Here is a 26,106-nt window from a genome sequence, read left to right as displayed (position 1 = left end):
TGTATACTGATGAAGCACACCTATATATTCAGTGAGTTAGTGACGTGATGGCTGAGAATATGATTGGTGTACCTTAGCATAAATGAAAATCAAGTATAACAGTATATAACAACAAAATGATTTTCTCTTCAATCAGCAAAAGAACAAAGGAAGCACCGAGACCATCCCCCCCACCCACCAATTCTCTCACAGTGAGAGCAGACTGTCTACAGGCTTCTGTTGCCCAGTTATGCAAAACATCCAAAGCACGTTGGAGGTGTTGCTTTTAGACAAGTTGCGTCCTGTGTTCACGTGCAAGAGGCTACTTCTTGTTTTATTGGATTTTTTTTTTAAAAGAAAAAAAAAAAAAAGAGTCTGATCTGTCATTTATCCAAACCAGTTTCACTGAAGTAGCTACCAACCCTACAAAAACAACATCTCTGTGCAACCATGCATAACACACCAAATCACGAAATCAAACACCAAACAATCAGTCATAAAAATTTTAGTTTTATTTACATATTTCCTACATTAAAGTACTATAAAACAGTACAAAGTTCACATATATATATATATATCTATATATATATATAATGTAGAAATCCCTTCTATCATTCTAAATAAAAGCTGTACAAAAATAAACATTCTGCAAATTGACAAATCGGAATCTTGTCAGTTATTTCATTTTTCCTTTATCATCAATTAATTCATTAATTAATGCTGATTAATGAACAACTTTTGTTCTGAAACTCAAATGGTAGGTGAATGCAATGTATGCATGAATGCAATTAACTTTTAGTTTAAAAAAACAGAGAAAGACCAAAACTGACCAAAAGTAATTAAAATATTTGTGAAGTCTACTAAGAAACCATGATAAAAGTTAATACACAATCAATAAATAAAATGTTTTATAAAAGTTTGCCAAGTTCCAAATTGACAATATGGTTGTCCGCACATGCTCCTGTGCTGTAAACTCCGCCTGATGATGTGGTATAGAGCACTTGGTTACGTGATTGTTCTGATAAAACCCCGCTTTCTGTTCAACCTACTCTAATGCTTCATGCTAACGAAAAAGGCTGGACTCGAGAGTTCGCAGCTGCTTTGGTTAGACGGCGTACCCGTCCCGACGTCTCCTGATGTTTCCATGAAGAAAACCACAGGCTTCTTCATGTCTACGTGGGACACGCAGGAATTAAGGCTTGTGATGAGTCATGTGATAAACGATGCAGTAAAGTGGCGATGCGCAGCAAGGAAAACCGCCACTAGGGGGAGCCTGGTGCTACAAGTCCTTCACACGGCTCCACAATGTGATGAAGCTCTGCCTTACAGATAGTGGGTGTGGTGCAATGTAGCGAGCTAACAGCAGGCGGTTCCTCATCACCTGAAAAGACAAACAAGAATAAACAAATGTCCGATGTGAAGAAATTCCACTCGTAAGAAAAAATTCTCGTAAATTATTTTTTTTTTTTTACCTAAACCCGAGGAAGACGACACGCTTTCTGTCAAGGAAGACGAGTCCGCCAGGTCTGGTGAAAGTCCCTCCATCAGTGGGATTGACAGCTCTGAAGATGGCACTGATGAATCATAGATTCCAGAGTCTCTGGGCATTTCTGAAGGGCTCGCTGAGCCGTCTCTATGGCATAGGGTACTTGGTAACGCACCTGCCTCCTGACCTGATGATGACTGTGAGGAACTTTCCCCCATTTCCTCCTGTGCTGAACCCGATGCCACGCTGGAGAGCATGAAAGTGCCTGGATTTGGCATCGTGGGCGGGATGAGAATGTTCATGCCGGGAAGCTCGTTCTCCAAAGGCCGTTTCAGAACCACTTCGTTGAGCACGAGCCCCGAGTCGGGTTTCTCGCGCTTGTGTGGGATGGGAGCGGAAACAGGAGGCATGAGCTGCCGCTCAAACCAGTCGGGTTCATGGCTGATGTGCTGGTGCATGTTGCAGATGGCGACGTAAAGCGAGCGGCCCGCCTTGCTGCGGAAATAGTTGCGTTTGCTGACGGCGGGGATGCCGAGCTGACGCGAGTGCAGCCGCGCCAGCAGCTCAGGCAGCTGGTCCATCAGCTTGAAGCGGGGTGCTAGAGAAAGCGAGGCGGGCACGTCGCTGTCACGCGAGTAGTCGAAGTACACGGCCATGAAGCGCGAGAGGTCACCCGAGCCCTGCTGAGCCTCGCGCAGCTTCTCGCTGATCATGGCGGCGGCTACGACAAAGAGGTCGTTGCTGCTCAGGTCTGGTATAGCCAGCTCTTTGTTTTTTTCCTTCGACGTGGCCTTGCCTTTGCGGTGCTTTTTCTCTACGAAGTATTTAAATCCTTTGGAGCAAATAGTGATGAGGAAGTGAGCCTCGTCTATGTGCCGGCTCAACCATGACATCTGACCTTCCTTACAGATTTCCAGATGCTCCCACAGATCCAGAACAACCTGGATACGTAAACAAGGATACAGACATTAGGGACTGGGATTAGCTGGAACAGCACTGTTTCATTTATTTCCGGATTTAAACATGCAATTTGCATCAAAAGTTCATAGAATTTGTTGTATAAATGGTTCAGATTTATTTCCATAATAACTCTTATGATCATAGATCCAGCACACAAAATGTTTTAGGAAACATTTAATCTTATACACCAGCAGGTGGCAATCTGTACACATTTCCCTCACAACTCCTCAGTGCTTGAATTTCACAACCAACCCTAGGGCGCAAACTTTCCAGCATGCCTGTGTGACCCCTAACTATACATCTTGCTAACCATTAACCTTTTCGTAGTGAACGCAAAGCAGACCGAGAGCTCACCGAACAGCCGCAGAAGTCCTGCAGGAAGAAGGCGAAGCTCTGGATGACCGTGAGATGTTTGGGGCAGTCTTTAGTGGAGTAGCAGATGAAGACTTTGGGCCGAGGCCACGGTCTCTCTGTGCTCAAAGCGGTGGTGTGCGAGGACGTCTCGGAGATTTCTTCGTCCAGGTGGGAGTAGATGTTCTCTGCGGAGAGATTCGAGATGAAAGAGTTCAACCAGGGCTCGGGGGAAGATTCAGTGTTACTGAGGGGGCGGGTGGGTGAAAGATGTCAGTAGATTCCAGTACATTTATTATTACCATATGATGAAAAGTTCACTTGGGCTGACTGGGGAAATAAGGCTGAACGTAAATGCTGCATGCACAGTAAAATACATTCATCTTTGAAGGGACTGCATAACCACTAGACGGACAGGGTCCTAACCATAACGGCACAGAGGGCGTTAATTATCTCATGTTGGTGCTTTCCACTTTGAGATTCCTTGCACGCAACCAGCCTTACAAGGAGTTTCCTTTTGTCCGTCATGAGCAGCGCAACAGTAGAACGGTGCGAGTACAAATGCTTAGATTTCTCAAGCCATTAATCCTCATCTGTGCTGAGAGATTACCAAGATCAGATTACAGGCACAGGACAAAAGTGAGTTCTGGAGGTAAGAAGATCCTGACTAATGACGGGGAAGAGAGGAGGGTGCGTGTGTGTATGTGTGTATGTGTGTGTGGGGGTGGTGTTAATAGGCACCTTGCTGTTTCTTGCGGCACATGACTGTAAAGAGAGTGGCAAAGGCGGACATTATGACCAGAGGCACCGTGATGGCCATGGCACGGATGGGTCCAGCCCACGGAGAGTGCACTGAAACGGAACAGAAAAAAGAATTAAACGATTGATTTTATTATTTCAGCATAAATTTTTTTTTTATGGTTCACCATTCTATAAATCTTATTATTATTAAGCTGTGTTGAGTAATTACTACAGGTGCCAAAACTTTTACTAACCCTTAAGACCGTTGAGTAATTAGACGCTGTTCCTTACCTTGGCTTACATGATACTGAGCCTGTCTCCTGGTGTTATTCTGGTCATCACGGAGCTGTGGAGGAAATGCATAAAGACGACGCTGGATAAACCTACATCGATCATAGTTTCGGGTTCGGACCTCATACTGTTGTGTAAATTTTACCTCAATCACGTATGTTCCCGGAGCAACATCTTGCAGAACGCAGGTTGTTTTAGGGCCATTCAGCTCCTGTAAGATACCGACACAGATATTTCAGTTTCCAGTTAAAGAAAATATCATATATATGGAAGATTATCCAAGATAACTGAATATGTTTATTTAGGAGTTAGCACGGACGATGAAACGAATCCACCGTTTAAAACATTAACAGCAACAGAAAACACTGGAATCCCCACACAGTCCAGACGCAGGTCATATTTCACCCTATTATTGGTGCTACAATGGACGGTATGTTAAAGCAAGCATGAGGTATAGCGGTCTAGATTTCCAAGAGTGAAATCGACTCCTTTTTTAAATCATTATCCCGAGTGGGACCGAGTGTTACAGCTGTGCTTAAAGGTATGGAACAGAAACTGGAGTACTCACAAACAAAACACCCTATGGCCCAACCATGTAAAATCTAGTCACATGATCTGATCGTAAAAGCTATTCAGGTGAAAAGACAGCTTTCTCTGTAGGAAAAAAACCAAAAAAAAAAACCTGAAGGTAAAGATTTGCACAGGTCTCTAAATCCCTCGTAAGATATATACAACCGCGGAGTAAACCTGGCCAAAAAATGTCTTCTAAAAAGTTCATTTCCAGTTCCCATCACACAATCCGAGTAACAAAGTGGGGCTGGGAAAGCACTCAAGTTTTTCAGTCTTGCCAAGAGTGTACATCTCCCGCGAGGCAGGAGGAGTCGGGAGCGATCCACAGAGGTACAGGCCTGTTAGCCAACTTGCCCGACACGTCTATATATTATTCCTCCATCTGCAAAGAACATTACATGCTGCTGAATGCATTAACCCAGAACATCTCACTCCCATTTGCACTAGCCTGCGCCCTGCTCCTCTTTGTCCTCCTCCTTGGGATGATCCCAAACTAATACTCAATCATATTAGAATACCCAGACACCACACGGAGTCAAGGTTAAACATCCCTAACTGGTGTTAGCTAATTTAAAGGTCCCATATCTTACTTTTTTCTGTAAAAAGTTAACATCAGTCTCAGAGCTCCCACAAAGTGTGGGTTAACACTCCAGCTAAAATATCCCTCCGATAACGTCCTTTTTTCCGTACCACCAAGTTTTTGTTCCACTTTTGGGGAGGTATATCTTACATGACGTCATAACAGGGGGAAATCCAAGTGACTTGTTTAAGCCCAGGCCAATACAACAAGTGGATAAAGGGGGGAAAAAAAACAAACAACAAGTGAATGCGCACTGCAGATCTGTGTAATTAGCAAAAATAGTGAATTTTGCATTAAAGGTCCCCTTTAGTCTAATATTACCTCTAAAAATCTGGAAGAAAAAAAATCACTTAATATTAAAGCTTTTAATATTAAAGAGATTTTACTAAATAAATTTCCTAACATGAACTCTCAATTCGAAAGAAAGCGCCCATGTGGTTACACCTACGTTCCAATCCATTTTAGGTTGCGGCTCTTTAAGTATCGTGATCTCTTAAATATCCAGATTTGTTACAAATAGTTTGTTCAGGATGCTGTGCTGCCCGCCAATGTGTGACTAGTTTAAAGTGCTCCACCTCTAAGATTTTAGAGGAAATGCAAGATCTTACCACCTCAAATACAATCGTATGAGGTCTGTCTGAGAAGTATCCAGCCAGTGTTAGTGTAACGAGCACTGTGTGCTTGACATTGATCTAACCTGGCAGCCAAATAGAGTTCACTGTAATGCACATGCATGAACAATGACGACTTTACTGTTCTAGTCAGTGGGGCGCCATAGACTGAACATGTGTACTGTGTGCATGTCGCATTTGAAACACCTGAGCGTGTACAGTGACGAATCTGTGTTAAATTTTCCGTTAAGCCTGAACATTCCTCCGTGGAAATAATTTGGATGATTCAAAAGGGTTTCAGGGACGATGCGACCAGTGCTCGTGATACGTAATTTCCCCCCACCTTTACTTATTTTCCAAAAATGTATTTTAAACTTATAGAAGACTTGAAAATCAAGCATCAGTCATGTCACATTATTTCCCTCCTTTATTTCTATTCTTTTTCTTTAAAGAACAATCATTTGTCACATAATAGACATCGACTGAATAAATTTGTTTATTTTAGCACCCAACATGGATTTTTAGTTTTAGGCACAACCGTTCCAAGCAAAACCATAAGATAAGCAAATCCTTAACAAGCTCTCAATGGAGGAAATTACTACTAGCAATGGTTCTGGAAATATAAAAGGCTTTGAAAAGAATCCTGAAAGATCAGAATACTAGCTACTTACACCAATATTGCAAATACAGCGGGTAAGGCAAATAAGTAAGTGCTAATATTTCTCCGAGAAGACTTTTATTTCTGGAAATCTGCCAACCTGCGGACAAAAATCTGACCAATCCTGTAGTGCACACCCAAGCCAGCTGTTTTGTACGACATAAGCTTCCTGATTCTCTCTATTTTTATGAATCACAGCACTAGATAATAAACTCATTCTTTCCATTCAGGATGATCTAGCAAGATCGTTATGTTGTTAGCAGCAGATGACACTGAAACATTCACTACATGCGATCCGTCATCCGAATCTTAAAAACGCAGCGGAAATCCACTGAGCCTACAACAAACAAAAATGACACAACCCTTCGTCCTTGCTTAATCCGAGGGAAAGCGTGCTAACCGGTTTGCAGCGTTTGAGCTTGAAGTGGCTCTCCTGTCGAAGCTTGTAGTACAGGTAGTAGGTGTTGAAGCCAAAAGTGGGAGGAGCATGATCGAAAACGACATGCAGGTTGGAGCCGAGCTGCGAGACGTTCAGCGTCTTGGGCTTCCAGACTGTCGAAATTAGAGAAGGGAAAAAAAAAAAAGAAGAGAACTGAGATTTCCGAACAGGTCATGGTGCGAGATGTAGCAGACGAATGCCAGTTCTCAGGCCTGAGTTACTCACATGGCTTGCAGACGAGGTTATCCGGGCCAAGAAGCACTTCGCAACCTGTGAAAACAAGGCGAAAAGTAATTCATGACTCCCTCCTGAAATTCTTTATTGTCAAAGATCTAAAAAGAGCATGGTTTATGGGTTTGACAAGCCAACATATAGGGAGTATATATATATATAAAAAAATAAACACTCACTGTTAGTGTGCAGGAAGGAAGGGGGGAAGAAGCTGTCGTTCATGAAAGTAGGAAATGGAACTATCCGGACCATGTAGTCCGTCTCGAAGGCCAAACCAACGAACGGTTGTGAGCTCAGCTTCTGTCGAACCAATACAACACACTTTCATTAGCATCAACCTGCTCACCAATGACACTGATGGACAAAGATGGAAAAAGGTCCCACGGTCTGATGAGACCATGTGCACGTCAGGGTAAGAATGCAAGCACTGTACAAGCATTTGGAGGCAGTGTTATGATCTGGGGTTGCTTCAGTTGGTCAGGTCTAGGCTCGGCAATGTTATGTGGCAATAAAATAAAATCAGATACTGAGTGTACTGCATGACCAGTGGGAGCATGAGGAAGCGTTTTTACACAATGAGTGTAGCTTACTGTGTAATAGTAAACCTATACACAATTTGTAGAATTGGATAAAACGTATCTCATGCTCATCATTAATAAAACAACCATTTATAATATTGAAAAATAGATATAGTATATGAGGAATCAATCCCTTCAGGCTGTGGAATAACTTCCTGCTGGGTCCCATCACCTCATCCCATCTTATTTTGCCCCATCTGATTATTTTCCTCCAAAACCTTGTCTCCAAAAGACATGTCTGCTTTGAATTTAGTCAAAGGACATAATACGAACAAAAGTGCAACCTTTAATCCTTTAATTTGAACTTACGACATTCTTGAAGGAGAAATTGAGCTGTCGCGGGTCCTTGAGGATCATGTGCTGGCACTGTTTCCCCTCTGGATTCTTGTCCTCGAGGTAAATACGAAATCCCTTTACATGCTCAATACCTGCATGCAGAAACATGGCGGTCATGACATTTAGGCGTCTTTACACAGACTCTAATACTCGATCAACAATGGAAATATTAACTTGAACGGAATAAAAATGCACCATGTAAACGCCTCAATCAGAGCAGTCTGACTGTGATACTCTTTTCAACAGGTAAATTGTACCCATGTCATCACTTGATCTGACTGTTACTTTCTTGATGAAACAAATAAATTTCTTTTGGGCATGTTTGCTCAATGTTGGGTAACATTGGGAGACCATCCACTAGATCTCTGCTTGAAGAAGGAGCTCCGATTGGGTCACTTTTCACCCGTAACGCACCTAACAAATCATAGATGAGACTGAATTCTTCTAACCAACCATAGGCAGGATTTATCAAAAAAGATGAGAAGCCTATCCTAACCTCAAAGTTCAGGAGAAATATTCTTCTGTCCAGCAGGTTTAATGCTTCACTTTGTGCATGTCAAAAAAGTTTAAATGTGATTAAATGCTTTGTGGATGTGAATGCACATCTTATCAGATCATCCTGTTGGAATCTTGAATCAGGATGATTTCATGCATTGAAGAAACCAATATCGTCCATATAAATGTAGCCTACAATAACAGTAATGTCACACTGGCTTTTTAGAAAGCTCTGCACTTGGATTGCTTGGTTTCTTTTGTCTTGAGTTAACAACAGATTTCTGTGCAGAATATGTATTTGTACGTCATACACATTGGGTATTCATCACCCACAATGGAAAAAACTGTTTTTAAAGTCATGGTTGCAAACTGGGAGCGCCAAAACTAGCGTGTTTGAAAGGAATAATATTTTCTACCCAATGTAGACCAATTAAGAGGTACGTGCTATAGAATTATTCCTTATTAGTTCCTTTATGACAGAATTAACAATAAAGGTTCTGGTATACACTAGAAAAACAGTAAGCACCAAGTGTTACCTCGAGCAAGATTGCGCCAAGGGATCATTTTGTTTAAGGAGGAAGAACTGAAACTGAAAGGTAAACAATACTGTTGCCCTTTGCAAAATACTGCTTGCGTGATCCTTCAGATCGTGTCACTGATTCCGAGTCGAGCAGGGAACCTGTATCGGACAATCTTTCAAAACCATGAACGGTAAATCACAGCGCTAAGAGACGACCGTCGACCTGTAATTAAACGCGACACGTCTTTCCGCTAATCCAAACTGGAGCGCTGTCTAAACCCTTCACAAAGAACAAAATCTGCAAGTCCTTTTATACAACTCTCCCTCCTTTTCTCCTTTTATTGGCACCCCTGGAGAGGGAGACGAAGCCTTTAACACGCATACAGGACAAGTGTGCGTGCCAAGGGAGCATTCTCATGGCCTTCAACGTGTGCCAGTCTTCCTCCCTTTTAATTACATTTCTGCCTTATCAGTTGCAGCGGGAGAAGAAGAGAGAGAGGGTTGGAAGAGGACGAGAAGAGAGTTGTGGGGTGTGGGATGGATTGGGGGGGGGGGATGTAGACTGCACACATTCCATGTGGTTCCGATTACCTCGGCAGGGAGCAGAGCTGAAAGAGCCTGCTCTTCAAGGCGGCGTGTAACTCCACACCTCCACCGGCTCACAGTTACCTCCATCGCTCGGCCTCAAAAAGTCACCGGAGGCGAAGCCAAAAAAAAAAAAAAGTTGTCTGACTGGTTGAGACTCTAACTCTCATGGTGAGTTCTTTACTTGGAGCTTGGTAAGCGCTATACATGGCTTGGGAAAGAAAAAAAAAACAAACGAATAAAAATATTCAAAAGACCCCGGTCGTTTCGATTTTAACAACCCTTTATCGTTATGTTTCTTAAACATATACCCGCGTCATATCAACTCCTGATCCAGTCCAAAGGATTAACCTGAAGCAGACAACAGGGCGCATTGTGCTGCTGCTCTCAGGGAAAGGACTCGCATTACCAAGTTCAATAGTGCCTCGACAGACGGAAGCCAGGGACACCCCGGTGCTCCCTCCCCTCATCCTCCAAAATACACACACACACACGCATTCTTCAAAAAAAAAAAAAAAAGAAATCACAGGGCTCCTATGTGCAGATCTCATCTCCTGCTTGAGCAGATTTGTGAGACTGTCAGGCCTGAAGAAAAAACCTTTGAGGGGAGGAAAACCTGCGCCTTTGATCAGGACAGGCCCAGCACTCTCTTTGAAGACGAAGCCTCACTTTCAGCGTGGCTCTCCTGTCCGGTCTCTTATTTCTCCACCGCTGCCAGTCAGTCAGAGACAGAGAGAGACACAGAGACAGGTAGGCGAGAGAAATGACCCCTGTGTGCAGTCAGGCAGCTCGGACACATACTCTAAAACGCATTTGCTTTGTTATGGGTTTGTTATTCGGTATCGTCTTGTCTGGTCAGGACTTAGTACAGGAAAATACAGGCTGACGTAATACCTGTTGCAGAAGTCTGAAGTTTGAGCACCTTGAACCACATGATAAAGTCTTCTGTGTGCATCGACTACCTTAAAATTAAGTCGCCGCGAGATTAAACCGTAACCTTAAATGATGGAAAATATTTATAACTGCAAACTGCTGTCCAGGAGTGCTGGCCTTTTCTTCTTTTTTAACTCCAGTATCGATTACAGACGCACAGTATAAAGAAATACAAAGAATAACTCTTAGTTTGAAAAAAATGATTAGTGTTTGATTTGTGTGCATGTGAAAACACGGCAAAAAGGGGGCTCACCGAGGGGACTTGGCATCCAGTGGACCATCACGGCAGCCTGGTTATCACAGGACAAATGAGTGAAGCTGATGTTGTTCACTTCGTGGATGGCATGTTTCCCCCACGGGTTCCAGTTCAGAGAGCAGTCTAGGTGGGGGAGGGGGAGAGGGGGGGGGACAGAAAACAACAACAAAAAGACAAGAACATTTTTTATTGAAAGGGCATTGGTGAGATTCTTTGGCAAGCTCAAGGATGCAGCCATGCAAGCAGGCCCCTCTCCCCCCTCCTTTCTCGAACCCCTATTTCACTGCTATCGGAACTAAAGATCAGCAGGTAGAGAAAGAAAGAGGAGCAGTCATTTGTGTCGCTCACACCCCGTGCCTTCTTGTCGGAGCTGCTGCTATTGTGATGCTACTGAGGGTCGGATTTTAGGCCGTGACCGTTCCTGTGCGTGGTCGCGCACAATGGGGGCCGAGTGAGAATCGGGATTAGCTACAGGCAAAAAATGTGACTTCTTGGCATGTTTGATAGTTTAGAAAGCTGGGGAAGGGATCGGGTGAGGCTCAAGCAGGGAGCAGAAAACTGTTTTTGCGACATTCTTTTCGAAATTAAAACAATGGTGACTTACTGTCATTCCGGTAGGTGACAAGTTTGCGTCCGGTTTCGTCCGAACTAGACTGGATTCCCTGCAACAGAGAGCGAGAGCGAGAGAGAGAAATGGCACAGTTAACGAGGTTCGGCATTAATAAATCGCTTACTTTCACTCCAAACTATGTGACATGTAAACTACTCTGAGGGCATGAAGAACATTCCTTAGAGACTTGAGAAAGAAAAAAAAAAATGCCGGCGCTTCAAGTGGTGACAGCAACACTAAAGTATCCTGCAATTACAAGGCTTCTGGCTCGCACAAAACTTCGCTCAATGCACTCGGTGCCAGCTCTAGAAAAACAAGCCTGGAGTTGTGAGACTCTCTCACGCACCCGTGTTCTGTCCTCGATCCGGCTACCGGTGCAGAATCAGGCGCTGATAAGCGTGCTTTAATTTCAGGTCACTTGACTGAGGCGGTTGCGACTGGCCCGAGAACAGTGGTTCGAGGCGTGTTATCGTTCAAGTCAAAACAAAACCGGTTTGCGTGACAGGAGCTAAAACGAGACAAGAGGAAGCTATAGGCTGCGTGTCAGATCAAGACCGATGGTAAAAGGAAAAAGAAAATAAACAATGCCTCGCAGACATGAAGGCAAACAATAACCGAGGCTTCTTGGTAGAAGAAGACACTCAAGCGGTGCACTAGGATGCCTCTGAATTTCAGTGCAGGCTTTTTTTTTTTTTGGAAAGATCTTATCATCGTTATCTGGCGGCCTGATTAGAGGAAGTTGTTCAACATGACAGGAAGGGATATAGTCATTTCTTTAACACAGCTTGGAGCTTGAAAACCATTAGGAATAGTATTAAGCCTTATCACGTACACACAATTAAGCAAATCTACAACATATCCCATGTTAGTTTCGACTTAATTACAGCCATTCATTTCTCAACACAATCTGAATGTTTCAAGTGTTTATCAGAACATAATAGTATTATTATTATTATTATTAATAATAATAATAAACACACTAAAAGCTGGATAAACCTGTTTGGAGTGCACCACTGAACGTCGATCCTAACGCTCGCTCACTCCTTCCTCCACTCCTTTTCCCTTTGCAATTCCCTCAGCAGCCATCTCGGCTCTCCAAACTCCTCAATCAAGCCTGGTTTTCCTTCCATGTCCCCTGCGGGGAAACCCTTCCATCGCGCAGGAAAGACGCAAAATCAACAACATAGCTGCCAGTTTTTGGTTTGCTCAACCGAGCATCAAAAAGTTTTTGGTGGTTATAATTTGACTCGATGGCTGAGAAGCAAAACCACGAGGGGTTTAAGGAAACGTCCTTCCTAACAAACTATTTGGATACTTTAATATCATTTCATTCATGTTCTATACTCTATCCCATGCAGGGTCACAGAAGGCCTGAAGGCTATCGTATGAGATTTGAAGCACGAGGCGGAGTACACCCTGGGCACCAAGCAAACACGGGGAGAACGCACCAAACTCCACCCACACAGACCCGAGGTTGTCTATGCCACTTCAAAATCAAAAAAAGTTTCAAGTTTATATATGTTTGTATAGGTAGGAGTAATTAAAAATTATGGTGATATATAGTATAATCATTTATATTGATAACGCTTATAGGTAAAAGGCTTTAGAGTTATGATGCAACATTTTTCTTTAAACATGGTTCAAAAGTTTGTCACAATACAAATTGAATCGTCACCTTGGTATCGTGATAATATTGTATGGTATCGTATCAGATACCGGACAGTGATGTCATCAGAGCAACCGGGCTGGCTCTGTGTAAGCTCACGGGCAAGTTGTGTCATGTACTCGTGCACATCATGAGTTGTTAGTCAACATAATACAATGCACTCATAGCATAAAACTCATCTGTTAATCTGTTTTGTCTGGAAACGTTGTTAGATCTGACTTGATAGCAATCCAGTAAAGTCTAATACTGATACCTCCTTACGGTTAGGAATGATCATCACTCGTACATAAACTGTTACAGACAGTTTTTTTTTTTTTGTACATTTCTGCAAGATCAGCAATAGCAAATGCACACATGGCAATAAAAAAAAACAACACCGGACTATGAAGCAGTCCCCCATCTGGCCCACATGTTCGTTATGCATGCGCAGTGGCATCGGGACAGCGAATGAAAACAACATGGATTCGAATTGCACTAGAAAGCCTAGAGGACGTTTCAGTAACTATTACTTAACGGTGTGTTCGCCTACTTCCGAAAGATAACGCGATGAACTCCACACCCAGAGTCATTTGTTTCCCCAGGAGTAGATCCTGACCAGATGGCAGCTAAGCTCAAGTACTCAGATAACAAACGTTACTCCCGAGACCACCGTGATTGACGTCAAGAACATCCTGACTGTAGCTTAATGATGGCTGATGCTCATCTCCGTCCAGCACACAAGATTACAAAGTCATGCTCTCAGGAGGAACTGTCCCAGACTACAAGGACTAATTGGCCAAGGCCGCTTTGTATCACCGGGTCATGAAAACATTTACAGCCAGGGTGAAGATGAGAACAGCACACTAATGCCTCATTTAGCATTCCAAAATCAAGGGAAGGAGAGCGTGCTCTTGGGGCACTTTAACAGTCCTGGGGTTTATTCCACGCCATGAGCGCAGCGGGGTCCTGTGGGTCACATCGGACAGGCAGCTGCCAAGGACGCCTGAGCACACCTGCAGCCAATCAGAGGGCCCGAGGTTCTTACAACAGCCTCACACCTCAGCAGGAAGAGGTGGCAAAACACCTCCTAACAAGCCCGGCGCATTCCCCCAACACTCTTTCAGCAATCCTCCATCTGTATTTACAGCCTTCCACAACAAGCAACAACCCCCCTATGCACTTAATTTACCTTCCCTTTGTTCCTCCAAACAGGGCTGATCCTGCTGGGAAGGCAGCCTGGGCCCGAAGACCTTCGACGGCCCCTGTGATGCCCTCGCCCTCGGCACTCCTAATAGCCCTAGAAGTCATTTGGCATCCTAAAACTTTAAATGGACGGTTTGGAGTTGGAGGAAGAAATGGGTTTTGGGGGGGGGGGGGGGGGGTGGTAGAGCTGTAACTCAGGTCCATAAACTTGCAGCATCCCATGGGGCAAACGAGCAGAAATGCTGGCCGTAAGGTAAAAAGCGGGGTCAGTCACCGGTCAAACAAGAGCCGTTACACTTTATAGGGGCTTATTAAGCGAGTGTGAGAGAGAGGTAACTCTGTGGGGAAAAAAAAACTCAGCCTTTTGCTTAATGACCTGTTCATTAAAAACCAAATGAAAACACAAGCACGGGAGAAATACTGAAGACATAGAAGCAGAAAGCACTGTACACCCATTCCTATAAGTCCAACACTTTAACCAACACACACTTCAGTCAGCAGCGCTAACGTACGACGAGAGGGATTTTTTCACTGGCTGGTAAACGATTAGACGGTGCCCAAGCCGTGCAGACTCACGAGAGACGGACATGTCAGAACAGCAGCCAGAAGCAGGTGAGCCCTGATAGATGTGCGCTTCCTGTCCATGGTTCTTTCAACCAGGTGTTCCCTCTCTATCTCTCTCTCTCGGAGTTGGAATAATAACAGTAATTATAATCACATGAGAAAACAAGCTTCAAAGACGAGCGCTCATCAAAACAGTCTCTATTTCATTCTTCCTACTTCTTGGTCACACAAGCTCTAGCTATAATAGACACGCTTCCTAGCTCAGAGCCATCTCGATTCTACAAACATATCAAGCAAACATTGATAGTTTACTCATGTTGTTGTATTATTGTACTCACAAGGGGACCAACTTGCAAGGGCCTGTTTTCACCCCCCACCTCCCCACCGAACCCTCTTGTCTTTTGGCATCCAACCTCACACGTGAAGTTAATTTAACAACAACACAGCCAGCTCTTTTACAAGTGGAGATGGTTCTCTTTAAATTCCCCCATTAGCAGCAAGCCATATGGAGACAACTCCAAACGCTGAGCTTTTTTTCTCCAAAATAAAAAAGGAAGTATTTGTTTGATCCTCCAGCTCCCAAGCCCTTACCCCTTACACACACCACCATGACCTTGTTCTGAAAAGAAAAGGGGGAACAAAATGGGGGGATGCCGTTGGTGTTAAAACTTTTCCCCTCGTCAGAAAAGAAACACATACACGCTCATCTCATATTTACGGAATAAAAGACAGACCTCGCAGGGGATACTCTGGCGACACTGATTAATTATACTACAATTACTGCTAGTCTTGAAACAGGAGGTGTGTGTGGGTGTGTGTGAGGGGGGGGGGTATGGAAGTTAAAAATGAAGGGGGACTGGAGGAAACTACTAATCTAGGAGCCCTGGGGGAAAACAAGTGCTTGCTTAATTAGAAGGCAACATTTGTTGGACGCATGTGTAAAGTTCAAAATCCACCTTCCTACTCCACCGAACTCTTTAGAAAACGTAGCTGGTTTCCAAACCGGTGGGTTGGTCCCTGTCGAAAAAGAAGTGGATCAACTCCATATGCCTCACAGATGATGCACAGGATGAAATGCATACATAAAAAATAATATAGCTATAATAGCAGGTAACAGACATGCTGTTTTTTTGTTTTTTGTTTTTAATCAACCTGGATATGTAAGGATTTATTCGTAAACTGTTATTAGGAGGATTTTCACAAAAGGTGGCAGATAAATGATTAACTTGTCTACCCTGAATTTTTCTTGCCGATCCATGTATCACCAGAGTGACTAACACAACAGCAGGCAGTACAGCACCCCGTGTGGAAGGAGCAAATTATTTGCAGGTTTGTAGAAATTTAGAAATAACAATTATGGTGTGCCACATTTTGTAAAATTTTATGTTAAGTACTTTTTGTAATAAATTATTTTGTATTATTTGAATAGGTAAAGTATATATGTATAAACGCGTATAAACACGTATCGCCATATAAATTGAATAATAGGTAGGTATTATGATGTCATATCGGATGGGCCTTACTGATTTCCGCTCTTACTAAACGTCCCCAATAGGAGGCGGTCTGCTGATGCAACGGTATCATTTTTAGATTTTGCCTATTTATGCAAAACTGTATGCATCACAAATGTAAATCAGTTTTGTTGTGAACATAATTTAAAAGTCATAGAAAAAAAAAAAAAGTTAGTGCTCGCAAAATTTGGGTTTTTTTTTCGCTCCATCCCAGCACTGAATTTAAATCCGGCATTGCGATCGATACAGAGCAAAAATTCACTAAGTCATTAATCCATCCTCCCAGTGAAGCAGGAAGCTCTTGCAGCCTAACAAGTGGTTAAAGGTGAAGGCTCTCACTCTTGATCGGCTACCTTATGGTGTATGCTTTTATAATTTTCCTTTTCAGATCCTCCTGATCGGGTGATGTTAAGCTGCTCCCGCTGGGCTTGTTCCTCAGCTCTAGCAAAACAAACATTACCACAAAGCCACTTATCACTGTTTTCCTAACAAATTGGCCGAGTTTTTAGAGCAACACAGAGGGAGCAAAGTCCCGATCCGTCCCATTTGAAGCAGGAATGATAAGCCGATGAATAAAAAACTCGTCGCCACACAGGAGAAAATAATAAGAAGTAATAAGCAGAAATTTGAATGTGAGGAGCACGATCAGGTGGTTTGGCTTTTTAAACTGTTCGGGCTGAACAACCTCACTGTCTGCCTTACTGAGAATTCCCCTTTCCCCACATCCATTTCAAAGTACAAACCCTTTAAAGTTGTCTAAACCTATGGAAAGCCATGATGGAAGAAACGAAAGAAAAAACAATTATTCAGGCAGTGATTTTTTTCTTTCGTTCATATTTGTCTGTGCTGTATATACAAATACGTTTTCATTGTTTTTTGTCATCAGTTCACTTTATCATGATTCCCAAGTGTCAAATTGCTATATGATGTGAGCGTATAAATATATATATTTTTTAAAACAAAGCTGTGTGCAATGTTCCCGCTGAGATTCCCACCCACGCCCCGATCCCGGTCCTCACGACTCCAGCAGGTCCGATTAGAACAAATACGAGCACCTTTAAACATTTGGCTCGACAAACCTGACCACGAGTCTATGACCAGACCAGACATGCGGTTCTCATTATCCCCAACATGTGTCTCTCATTTGACGCCCCCTTTAAAAAAAAAAAAAAAAAAAAAAAGAAAAGGTCATTTTTTGGCACAACTGCCTTTGTGTCTTCTATCTGAGCCTTGCTAATACTCATTAATCAGCAGTTTCCTCCGTGCTATCAAATCAGGACTGCTGGCACGCTTGACTGCACAGATTCGTTTTGTGTGCCTTAAGGGGACTTGAGAGAATTACACGACTAATAGAGGAACAGGATGTCAAGAAAGACGTTGTTGTTGTTCTCCTTAAAAGAGGAAAAAAGTGACTTTTCAGCATTCTAAAAGTATACAATGAATAGCTCATCTGGAAAAGATGTGCAGAGGCAAGCGCTCGAATCCGAAGAGAACGGAAACAAATCCGAGTGTCATACAAAACTGCTATTGTTTCATTACAAACTTGTTTAATACATCTGCTCGGACTAGCCTGCCGTTTATTAAGGGCAATGAAATTCTTGCGTTCGAGCATCCCACTCGCATGCAGTTTGCTGAGTTGCATTTCCTGCGAACGCCACATGGCTGCAGGTGATCATATGGCACCAATGAGGTAAGGACCGGTTGCCCAGATCTCTGCAATTATACTCCAGTATTTAACTCGATGCCAATTGCAAACATCCTGATAACGTGGATGTAATTTCAAAACACGAAGGGTGGGGGATGGGCGTCTGGTTGAAGGAAACCGTGATGGTTTCAAGAACCCGCAGCCACGTCGATGAAAAGGAGCCGTGTTGACGTTGAGCACTCGTGTGTATCGCAGATGAGGGCCAAACAGTAGTCTTAAATTAGAGCTGATCACGTTCAGGATTTTAATCATGCTAATGTTCAGAGATGCGTTCACATACCAGAGCCTTAGTATTTTCGTAAAATTAGACACACGTTACTTTTTTATATAAAAGAAGCATGGATTTTATTAATTTTTTTTTTTTTACACTAGGATGGTCTTTCTCTCACGAGCAGAAAAAAAAAATCAAGAAAAAAGCCTTGTACACGAACTCCGGGCGGGAATTCTTTTGGAAAGACAGGACGAGAGGTCAAAGAGGTCACGTCTGATGAGGGGCTTTGCGTGGCAGGCGATCAAATGCTGCAGGGCAGTCTGGCTTCAACGTTCCCTTGCTCTGTTTTGCTTAATGCCTTTCCTGTTTCGCTCCAATCAGCATTTGTCGCAGCCAGGCCTCTTTCGAAACGCAACCATATGCTATGACATTAGCGCTGAAAAACTCTTTTTTTTTTTTTTTTTTTTTCACGAGGTGTTTCTCAAGCACAGGATAACGTGAGCTTTTTTAAAATCCTGTATAAAAATACGTTTCAAATATCCCAAGTAGCGAATAACGCTTTAAGGGGACTCGAGAGGGACATTGATGAGCATGTGAATTTCTAAAATGTATGTGTTTAACAGGCAGGGATGTTCCTCAACGGGAAACTCAGAGACCTGATTGCTTTTCCAGTTCCCTCCGTTCCGGATAGAGGTCCCCCCATGGCAGTGATACATGACCACGATCTAACCTGATGGATTGGAGGAAAAAATGTTGTCATGCTAAACATCCTCCAGATTTCACAGATCCCTGCTCGATGCCCTCTGAACCCTGGGAGGCATCCTGAATGGATTTCGGAGGCTCTCAGGGATGACCTCGGAGTCATGACGTACACGTGTGAGGGCTGACCTCGGATGCTACTAGAGAAGTGGGGAGGGGAAAAGGGGGGAAAAATCTATTTAGTTAGGCCTTGTTCACACGGGCGTTAAAATCAAGCGTTTTTCTTGCGTTCATAGCGTCCGATGAGCGCGAATCAAGCGGCGAGTGTTTTCTACACGTAGGAGTCAATGACAGTTTTCACACGAGCTTTGGTGACGTGCATTTGTCCGGCTGCGCGTTTATACAGCATTAAAAAAAAAACGTTGCATGCAGCTTTTTCTTGGCATTCAAAACCCAACGAATGCAAGGAAACCGCTTCTAGTTCGTTTTCTTCGCGTTCATTTTACGCTTCGGGGGACCGGATATATCCCATGATCCTACATGCTATACATAGGGGAATGTGAAAAGGGCAAGATAATTTTTTTTTTGTTGAAAAACGTACGTGTAAAAAAACTTCCTTTAATCCGACGTTGTGCAGTCAGAGAGTGATCCCAGTAGCGGCGGGCTTTCATATCCAGTTCCCGACACACTGCCCCCACAGGTTAACACACAAACTACAATTTGGGCTGCAGGCTGACGTTAGACAAAGACAAACCCACCCCAGTGTAGACGTCAATCGATCGCCACTACAAAAACGCAACATAAACGACTAGGATGTTCAGAGCACGTTCGTTTATCCAAAAATTTAAGCCTGTGTGAACAAGGCCTTAAGTATTGTTTGATAACTTTTGTGTAAAATGTTGCAGTTCCTCTACAATCCTAAAAAAAAAAGGTAGGGTCTAAAATAGAAGCTTGTTTAGAATTGTAACAAAAAGTTACAGAATCGCAATACAAATTGAATTGACGCCTAGATATCATGATGATATCGTATCGGGACGTCCCTGGTGATTCATGTCCATATAGTGCGATTCTTTTTTAAAACTAAGAATATGACAAATAATCAGCTAATTAATAAAAACAAGCGAACAAATGCTACAACTTAAAGAGCGATGGTTGGAATTTATAAGACGTTAAACTTTTTTGTCCTCAATGTTATTATTATTTACCAACGTATTCAAAAGGTCAAAATCTTAACAAGTTTAGCTTGAGTTTGAATTTAATCCCAGCCTTTGTTAAGTCCGTTCTTGTTTGCCTTATCTTTATGTGCATAATCGTATCCCGCTTTCTGTGTTGACTGAAATGAAGCTTATGAGAAGTGTAAACAAAGCGCTGCCCCGAAACAAGCCCAGACATGTCCCCTCGATTCAGGAAGGACATGACAGGAACTGAACCTCAAAGTTTCCTCAAAGGATTTCACTGAACCTGGATTAATTGTTCCAAGCACACACACACACACACAAAAAAAACCTTTTGAATGGAGGTTTATTATGAATAGAACCTGATGTGGACTCAGTAGACTGAGCAGAATGAGAACACATCAGGATTCAGAGGCAAGCAGCACTGCTTGATGACATTACAGAACAATAAATGTCTTCATAGGAAAGGATAAGAGCTTGTGGGATTTGGAGTCTTGGATTTCATGCTACACGAAAGCACTACAGCTCAGCGGCTTTCCAGAAACTCCTTGCGCATGAAAAAACAAAACAAAAAAAACATTGACCGGCTCACATTCTCTAATGGAAAACACGGGGCAAACAAAAGCACTCATAAATGAGACGCTACAAGAAGACATAGTCCGGCCAGACACACACCCTTGTAGAGTAACACACACAACCCAAGTTTCTGATAGCGATTCCAAGACCAAAAGATGGGATAAATTACTGAAATAATAAGAGAACTCGGAGACGTCACGGTCATGCCCAGCCTGCAGCCGAATCCTGAGTTTTGTGCTCCGTCCCCTGAAGCGCACACACTCGAACGCTATCTCGTGTCATTGCCTGAAACCTAGGCAGGAAGTTCTTCTGCATGAGATCCTTGATTAGGCCAGAGGAAAGAACAGCTAATTGATTGTAATGACTTCAATCCGTGGGCCAAAAGAAAAGCTTTGGAATAGCGTAAGCGCTCCGTATCGAGTTACGATCCCAAGGGTACGGCCTTTCCCGCATATCTCTAACGGTAAGAAGCTCCAAATCTGGGTATTAGATCGCTTTACAAACAGCTCGCTTGCTTCAAGAGGATTACTCTAATTGAATTAGACATTTTACTTACCCAGTTCAACAAATCACCGCTAAGTCTGCAGAGGATCTCTATATATAATTTATTATATGATCATAAAAAAAATCTATTAATGTATCTCCAAAATAAATTTTATTGTTTTATAAAGTTTTGTCTGCATTTAAAGTTGTAAAATATTGCTCTTCCTTTATAATCCTATAGGTGGCTCTAAACGCTAAGCTAATATTTCCAAACTAAGAACTGGAACAAAATCAGAAAAAGAAAAAAAAAAATGCCATTACAGAATCGCTATACAAATCGAATTTGCATCTAGGTATCGTGATAATATCTAGATGTCCCTGGTGATTCCAGTCCCGGCTATTTCCAGAGACTTTATTTTAAAGTTAATAAACTTTATGACTATGGTATTGTAATCTTACGACATTTCCAATCTGTTTAGAGAAAGAAAAATGAAAAAGAACCTTTACAGACCCCTAAAGAAAGACTTTGGCACTTTACAAACATAATTTCAGCCCTAATGAAACCCTGTTTTCTTCTTAAGCACACAAACTTCCTGATACAACTGACTTCAGAAGATGGGACAGGGCAAAAATTATGCGCCCTCTAAGCAGCTGGAGGAGAAAAAAAAAAAAGAACCAAACAAGCCTTTAACCAACTATTGACACCACAGAGGTGAGCAAAGAGGCCAGCCTTTTAATTCACTTTCGACATAACCTCTGATTACCGGCTACATCGCTCCATTCACGTCGAACAGCAGGACGCTTGGCTTGTCAAAGGCCGGAGCTTCAGCTGAAAGCCCCAGGACCCCACATTCAGGACTAGCCAACCAGGGATTTTCCCACCACAGTACAAGGCATGGCCTCCAAGGTTACGGAGTTGCTTGGATGGTTTTCAATGCTGCAGAATCAAACCTATCCCTCCACACACACACACACACACACACACACACACACACACACACACACACACACACACAGAGACACAAACACACTTTCTGCTCTATCCACACCCCTGAGCGCTATGAACCACTCCTCCTGTTTCACCATTCAGCAGTCAGATGGTAGGAGAATAAGAGGAGAAAACATGCAGGTTCTTTTGAAATAGGAGTGAAGAAAAAAGGAAGAAGGTGTCCCACAGGTGCACTCATGCCAGAGCTTGCTGAGGATTCAAAAGCCTGTAGTAATAAAAGGCTGTGTGTGTTTGTGTCCAAGGACAATGGAAAACTTTTTCCTTTGTGCTGTTTCAGTTGCCTTGACACGAAATGTCGATTCGGCCTCTAACGCCTAAAAGCCTTATATATTATTAGCGTTAAGAACTACCAGTCTGGCGACTTCTGATTATATATCATTTGCAGAAAAAAGTACTGGCTTTTCTTTTATTTCTTTCAATAAGCCATTAATCTTTGTTTGGAGTTCTTTCATAACTAAAGATACAAAAAAAAAAACTCTCCAAAAGACGAGTAAGGCTGGATGACTTCAAAGCCGGCGCAGGGTTTATGAGTTAATGATCTTTTTTTAAGAAATAGCAACCTTCTTACACAAAATAAATAACACTAGCTTAGCAAGACAAACGCTTAAACAGGCCTAGCACTTCTAAAAGCACACCTGAAGCAAAGCTCATGTCCACTGCATACACTAAAGAAGAAGAAGACTGAACTTGTAATTGTGTCTGTTACTGTTGCAATCATTACTCCAGTGTCTAAAGTGGTACTGATTTCTATATGGGAGGAAAAACTAAGACACAGATTTCCCCTTCATGCTCCACAGACAATAAACAGCTCATGTCTCCTTGAGCGACAATCACCAAGTTTTGCCATTGCTAAATCCCCTTGGAGGGAAAAAAGTGATTTGGAAATCTGCTCAGTATCCTGGCTGACGTTTTTTGGCGTGTTTGGTTGACATCACCTTCACATGCTGTTCCTATAACCTTACCAAATAGACAGAAGAGAGATTTTTTTTTTTGTTCTTACTGATTATGCAAGCCAGTAATATCTGCCCACTGATAAATTCTGACTTCATTTCTTTTACAGAGAAGGCTAAAATCAATCACAGCGAGGAAAACAAGAGAAAAGGGAAGGGGGGAAAAAACTCCGGCTGTTGTTAGGGCTCGGGGTGTCTGATGGAGAACCAAAGGAAAGATGCTATTGTAGAGTCTGGAAGTTTCCGGAGGTTAGGCACTTTCATCCAAAGCCAGCCAGCCCCTGCTGGGGTTCGACATGAAGGCTTCAACCTCTCTCAGCAGGAGGGGCGAGGGGGTGCATGGGATGAGCAAAGCCCCGGAATAAATGCAGCCAGATTTAAATATCCATGTTTCTTTTCTTTCTTGCAAATCAAGTTAAGGCTCATAATTTCTTCTAAAAATATATATTAAAAAGCTAAGGGTTAAAAAGTAAACCCATCACATCATAAACGATTACCTAAGATGTTTATTTATAAGGTTAAAAAGTAATAATAATAATAAAAAAAACTGCATCACTAGTAAAGCCGAACATTTTAATGCAGCCCAACACTTTTGCCCGACAGCCATTTCTTTCTGCAGCTCAACAACCTTTGAAGTGGCCGTGGAAAGAGCTGGCCTGTGGTTCGAAGGAGGAAATGCCAAAGCATGTTAATAGAGCAAACAGTCCCCTCACTTCCTATAGGAAACGGCTTCAAAGCAGCCGCAGAGGTCGGAAAAACAATGTACACAAGAGTGAGCACTAAAGTCAACGGCACTTCCGATTGGTATTTACGGGCCAGTGAATCTTAAAGCAAACTGCCAGGCACGAAAAGCAAACAAGGTGAGGAAGTCCACTCGACATCAGGTGGTAAGATCGGTAAAAGTACTGTACTGCATAAATTCTTTTTTTTTTAAAGTCATATACGCTTACAAAAATTTACAAAAAGAAATTAAATAAAAACGCATTAACGTTCCAGATCTGGTCGGGGTATAATTTAACACTGTATACTCCACATTTAAAACTCTCAACATGTCTACCACAATCTTAAACTAGACAAAAAAATAATGAACAAGAATGAAAGGTTTTCCACAATTTTAAGCAAAGTGTCTAAATCAACAAGATGTCTAAGAGAACAACAGAGGAAATCCTCACCAGTCTGTTAAGATGTACACATTTAAACACAACTAAGGCCATATAAGGTGGTGTAGTGGTTAGCACTGTCGCCTTGCACCTCCAGGGTCCGGGTTTGATTCCCCGGCCAGACTCGATTCCGTCTCTGTGTGCATGGAGTTTGCATGTTCTCCCCATGTTTGGTGGGTTTCCTCCGGGTACTCCGGTTTCCTTCTACAGTCCAAAGATATGCAGGTTAGGCTAATTGCCCGTAGTGTGTGAGTATGTGCCCTGTGATGGACCCTGCACCCTGTGTCTAGTATGAACCCTGCCTCGTGCCCTAAAACCCCTGGGATAGACTCCAGGTCCCTGCGACTCTCAATACAGAATAAAGTGGTACAGAAGATGAATGAGTGAGTAAAGACAGATAAATATCGCTCATATATTTAAGTCAAACTACGATATATATGTTAAGTCGTTTAACTGGTTCACCTTTACACTAAATTTCTTGTAGCAGATGGTCCTGAAAAGTTTTCATTTATACCTTAACGCATAACGTTAATATAGAAAAGTATATAATATTTTTTTACACAAACTGACGATTTTAGAGACATAATAATTTTTTTTTTAATTATTATTCTAGATGAAATAAACCTGAAGTTAACTACATGACGTAAGTCCATGACAGAGTCGCCTGAGAGTCAGAGTAAACCTGCTACATTCTGGAACCTTCAGCTACTTTGTGTCAAACAAACATTTGGTTTTTGAAGAAAAGCTGCTCCAATCTTTGAACTCTCCGCCTCAACAGAAACAATGTTGCGACCTGCCGCGACGTAAAAGAAACAAAATGTCCCCACGCACACGACATGTCCCTGTTCCTCTCGAGTTTAAGGATTTCAATAACTATAAACGTGTCCGCTGGTCGTGTCTCACCTTGGAGCCGCATTTCTCGTTGTTTCCTTTCCTCCCTGCGCTGGCCGCACGGACCGTGTGGTGTAAGAGTAAAACCAGAGACAGGAGCAGTGTGTGTCGCACAGCCATGTCCCAGGCTCGTCCATGAAGCGCGAATGAACAGCCAGGTCTCAGTGGAGACGCTTCATATCCGAAGTTCACCGCTCTGAAGATAGGGGGCGCTCTAGAGATGAACTCCTCCCTCTGTTTTTTTTATACTGTAGACGACACTGTACTGCAGTGTAGTCATTTCTGGTGGTTAATATCTGTAGTGTGTAAAATAATTTAGCAAGGATTGTTTATTCATTCATGTTATTGTAATTCATTCGGTGCAATCATAGGGATGGCCAGGGTCTGAAGATATGAATAGTAAAGGAGTGCAGTTACAGTTACAGTAGTATGAAGCTTGGCCCTATATAGTATTTTGCATTTTTTGCTAATTGCATTAAAGAACTCACTTATTTCATTGTCCAATGCATTATAGGCGTTACAAGCAAATCATTTGTTATATAACTCTCACTGGCATATTTGAGTACCACCCCAGTGTGAAGCATGGCCACCCACCTGGCCACCCCAGTAAGACATTATTATTATAAGTAGTAGTAGTAGTAGTAGTAGTAGTAGTATCAGTGGTAGTAGCAGCAGTACTACCGAAAGAAGTTAAAAAAAAGGAGTAGAAGTAGGGGTAATAGAAGTAAAAATAGTAATAGTAGTAGAAGTAAAATTAGAAGTAGTAGTGGTAGTAGTCCTAAAATTAGTAGTAGGAGTAGCAGTAGTAAAATTGACATTGTTGTTGTTGTTGTTGTAGTAAAGTTGCAATATTACTTGATTCAAAACAGAAATATTTGAAAAGTTAAAAGTAGAAGTAGTAAAAGTAGGCGACCTTGGGTGACCAGAAAGGTGCCTATATAAATAAAATGCATTATTTTTATTATTATTATTATTATTATTATTAAGTGAACATCTAGTGACAGATGCTCTACCCCCTGGATATATATCGAACATTTCTGTGGCAGTTATCTTAAGGGGTCGAATTGCCAGCTCGATGGCCAATTGTTATTCATATACTACAGGCAATTTGGGA

General features: G+C 42.4%; 1 protein-coding gene across 1 annotated transcript; it reads right to left on the bottom strand.

Moving 5' to 3' along the window:
- Nucleotides 1-587: 587 nt before the first annotated feature.
- Nucleotides 588-25,131, bottom strand: il17rd (interleukin 17 receptor D). The gene is made up of 13 exons (XM_053483463.1): nucleotides 25,005-25,131; nucleotides 11,205-11,262; nucleotides 10,598-10,723; nucleotides 7,785-7,903; nucleotides 7,077-7,197; nucleotides 6,892-6,936; nucleotides 6,628-6,779; nucleotides 3,954-4,019; nucleotides 3,809-3,863; nucleotides 3,518-3,628; nucleotides 2,780-2,964; nucleotides 1,452-2,406; nucleotides 588-1,360 (listed from the first exon to the last, which is right to left on the bottom strand). The coding sequence occupies exons 1-13, from the start codon at nucleotides 25,110-25,112 to the stop codon at nucleotides 1,242-1,244; spliced, it is 2,220 nt and encodes a 739-aa protein (XP_053339438.1). The 5' UTR covers nucleotides 25,113-25,131; the 3' UTR covers nucleotides 588-1,241.
- Nucleotides 25,132-26,106: the final 975 nt, after the last annotated feature.

This window comes from Clarias gariepinus, chromosome 23 (assembly GCF_024256425.1).
Source record: "Clarias gariepinus isolate MV-2021 ecotype Netherlands chromosome 23, CGAR_prim_01v2, whole genome shotgun sequence".
Taxonomy (NCBI): Eukaryota; Metazoa; Chordata; class Actinopteri; order Siluriformes; family Clariidae; genus Clarias; species Clarias gariepinus.
The sequence above is the reverse complement of the archived record's forward strand: the minus strand, read 5'-3'. Positions and strand labels throughout refer to the sequence as shown.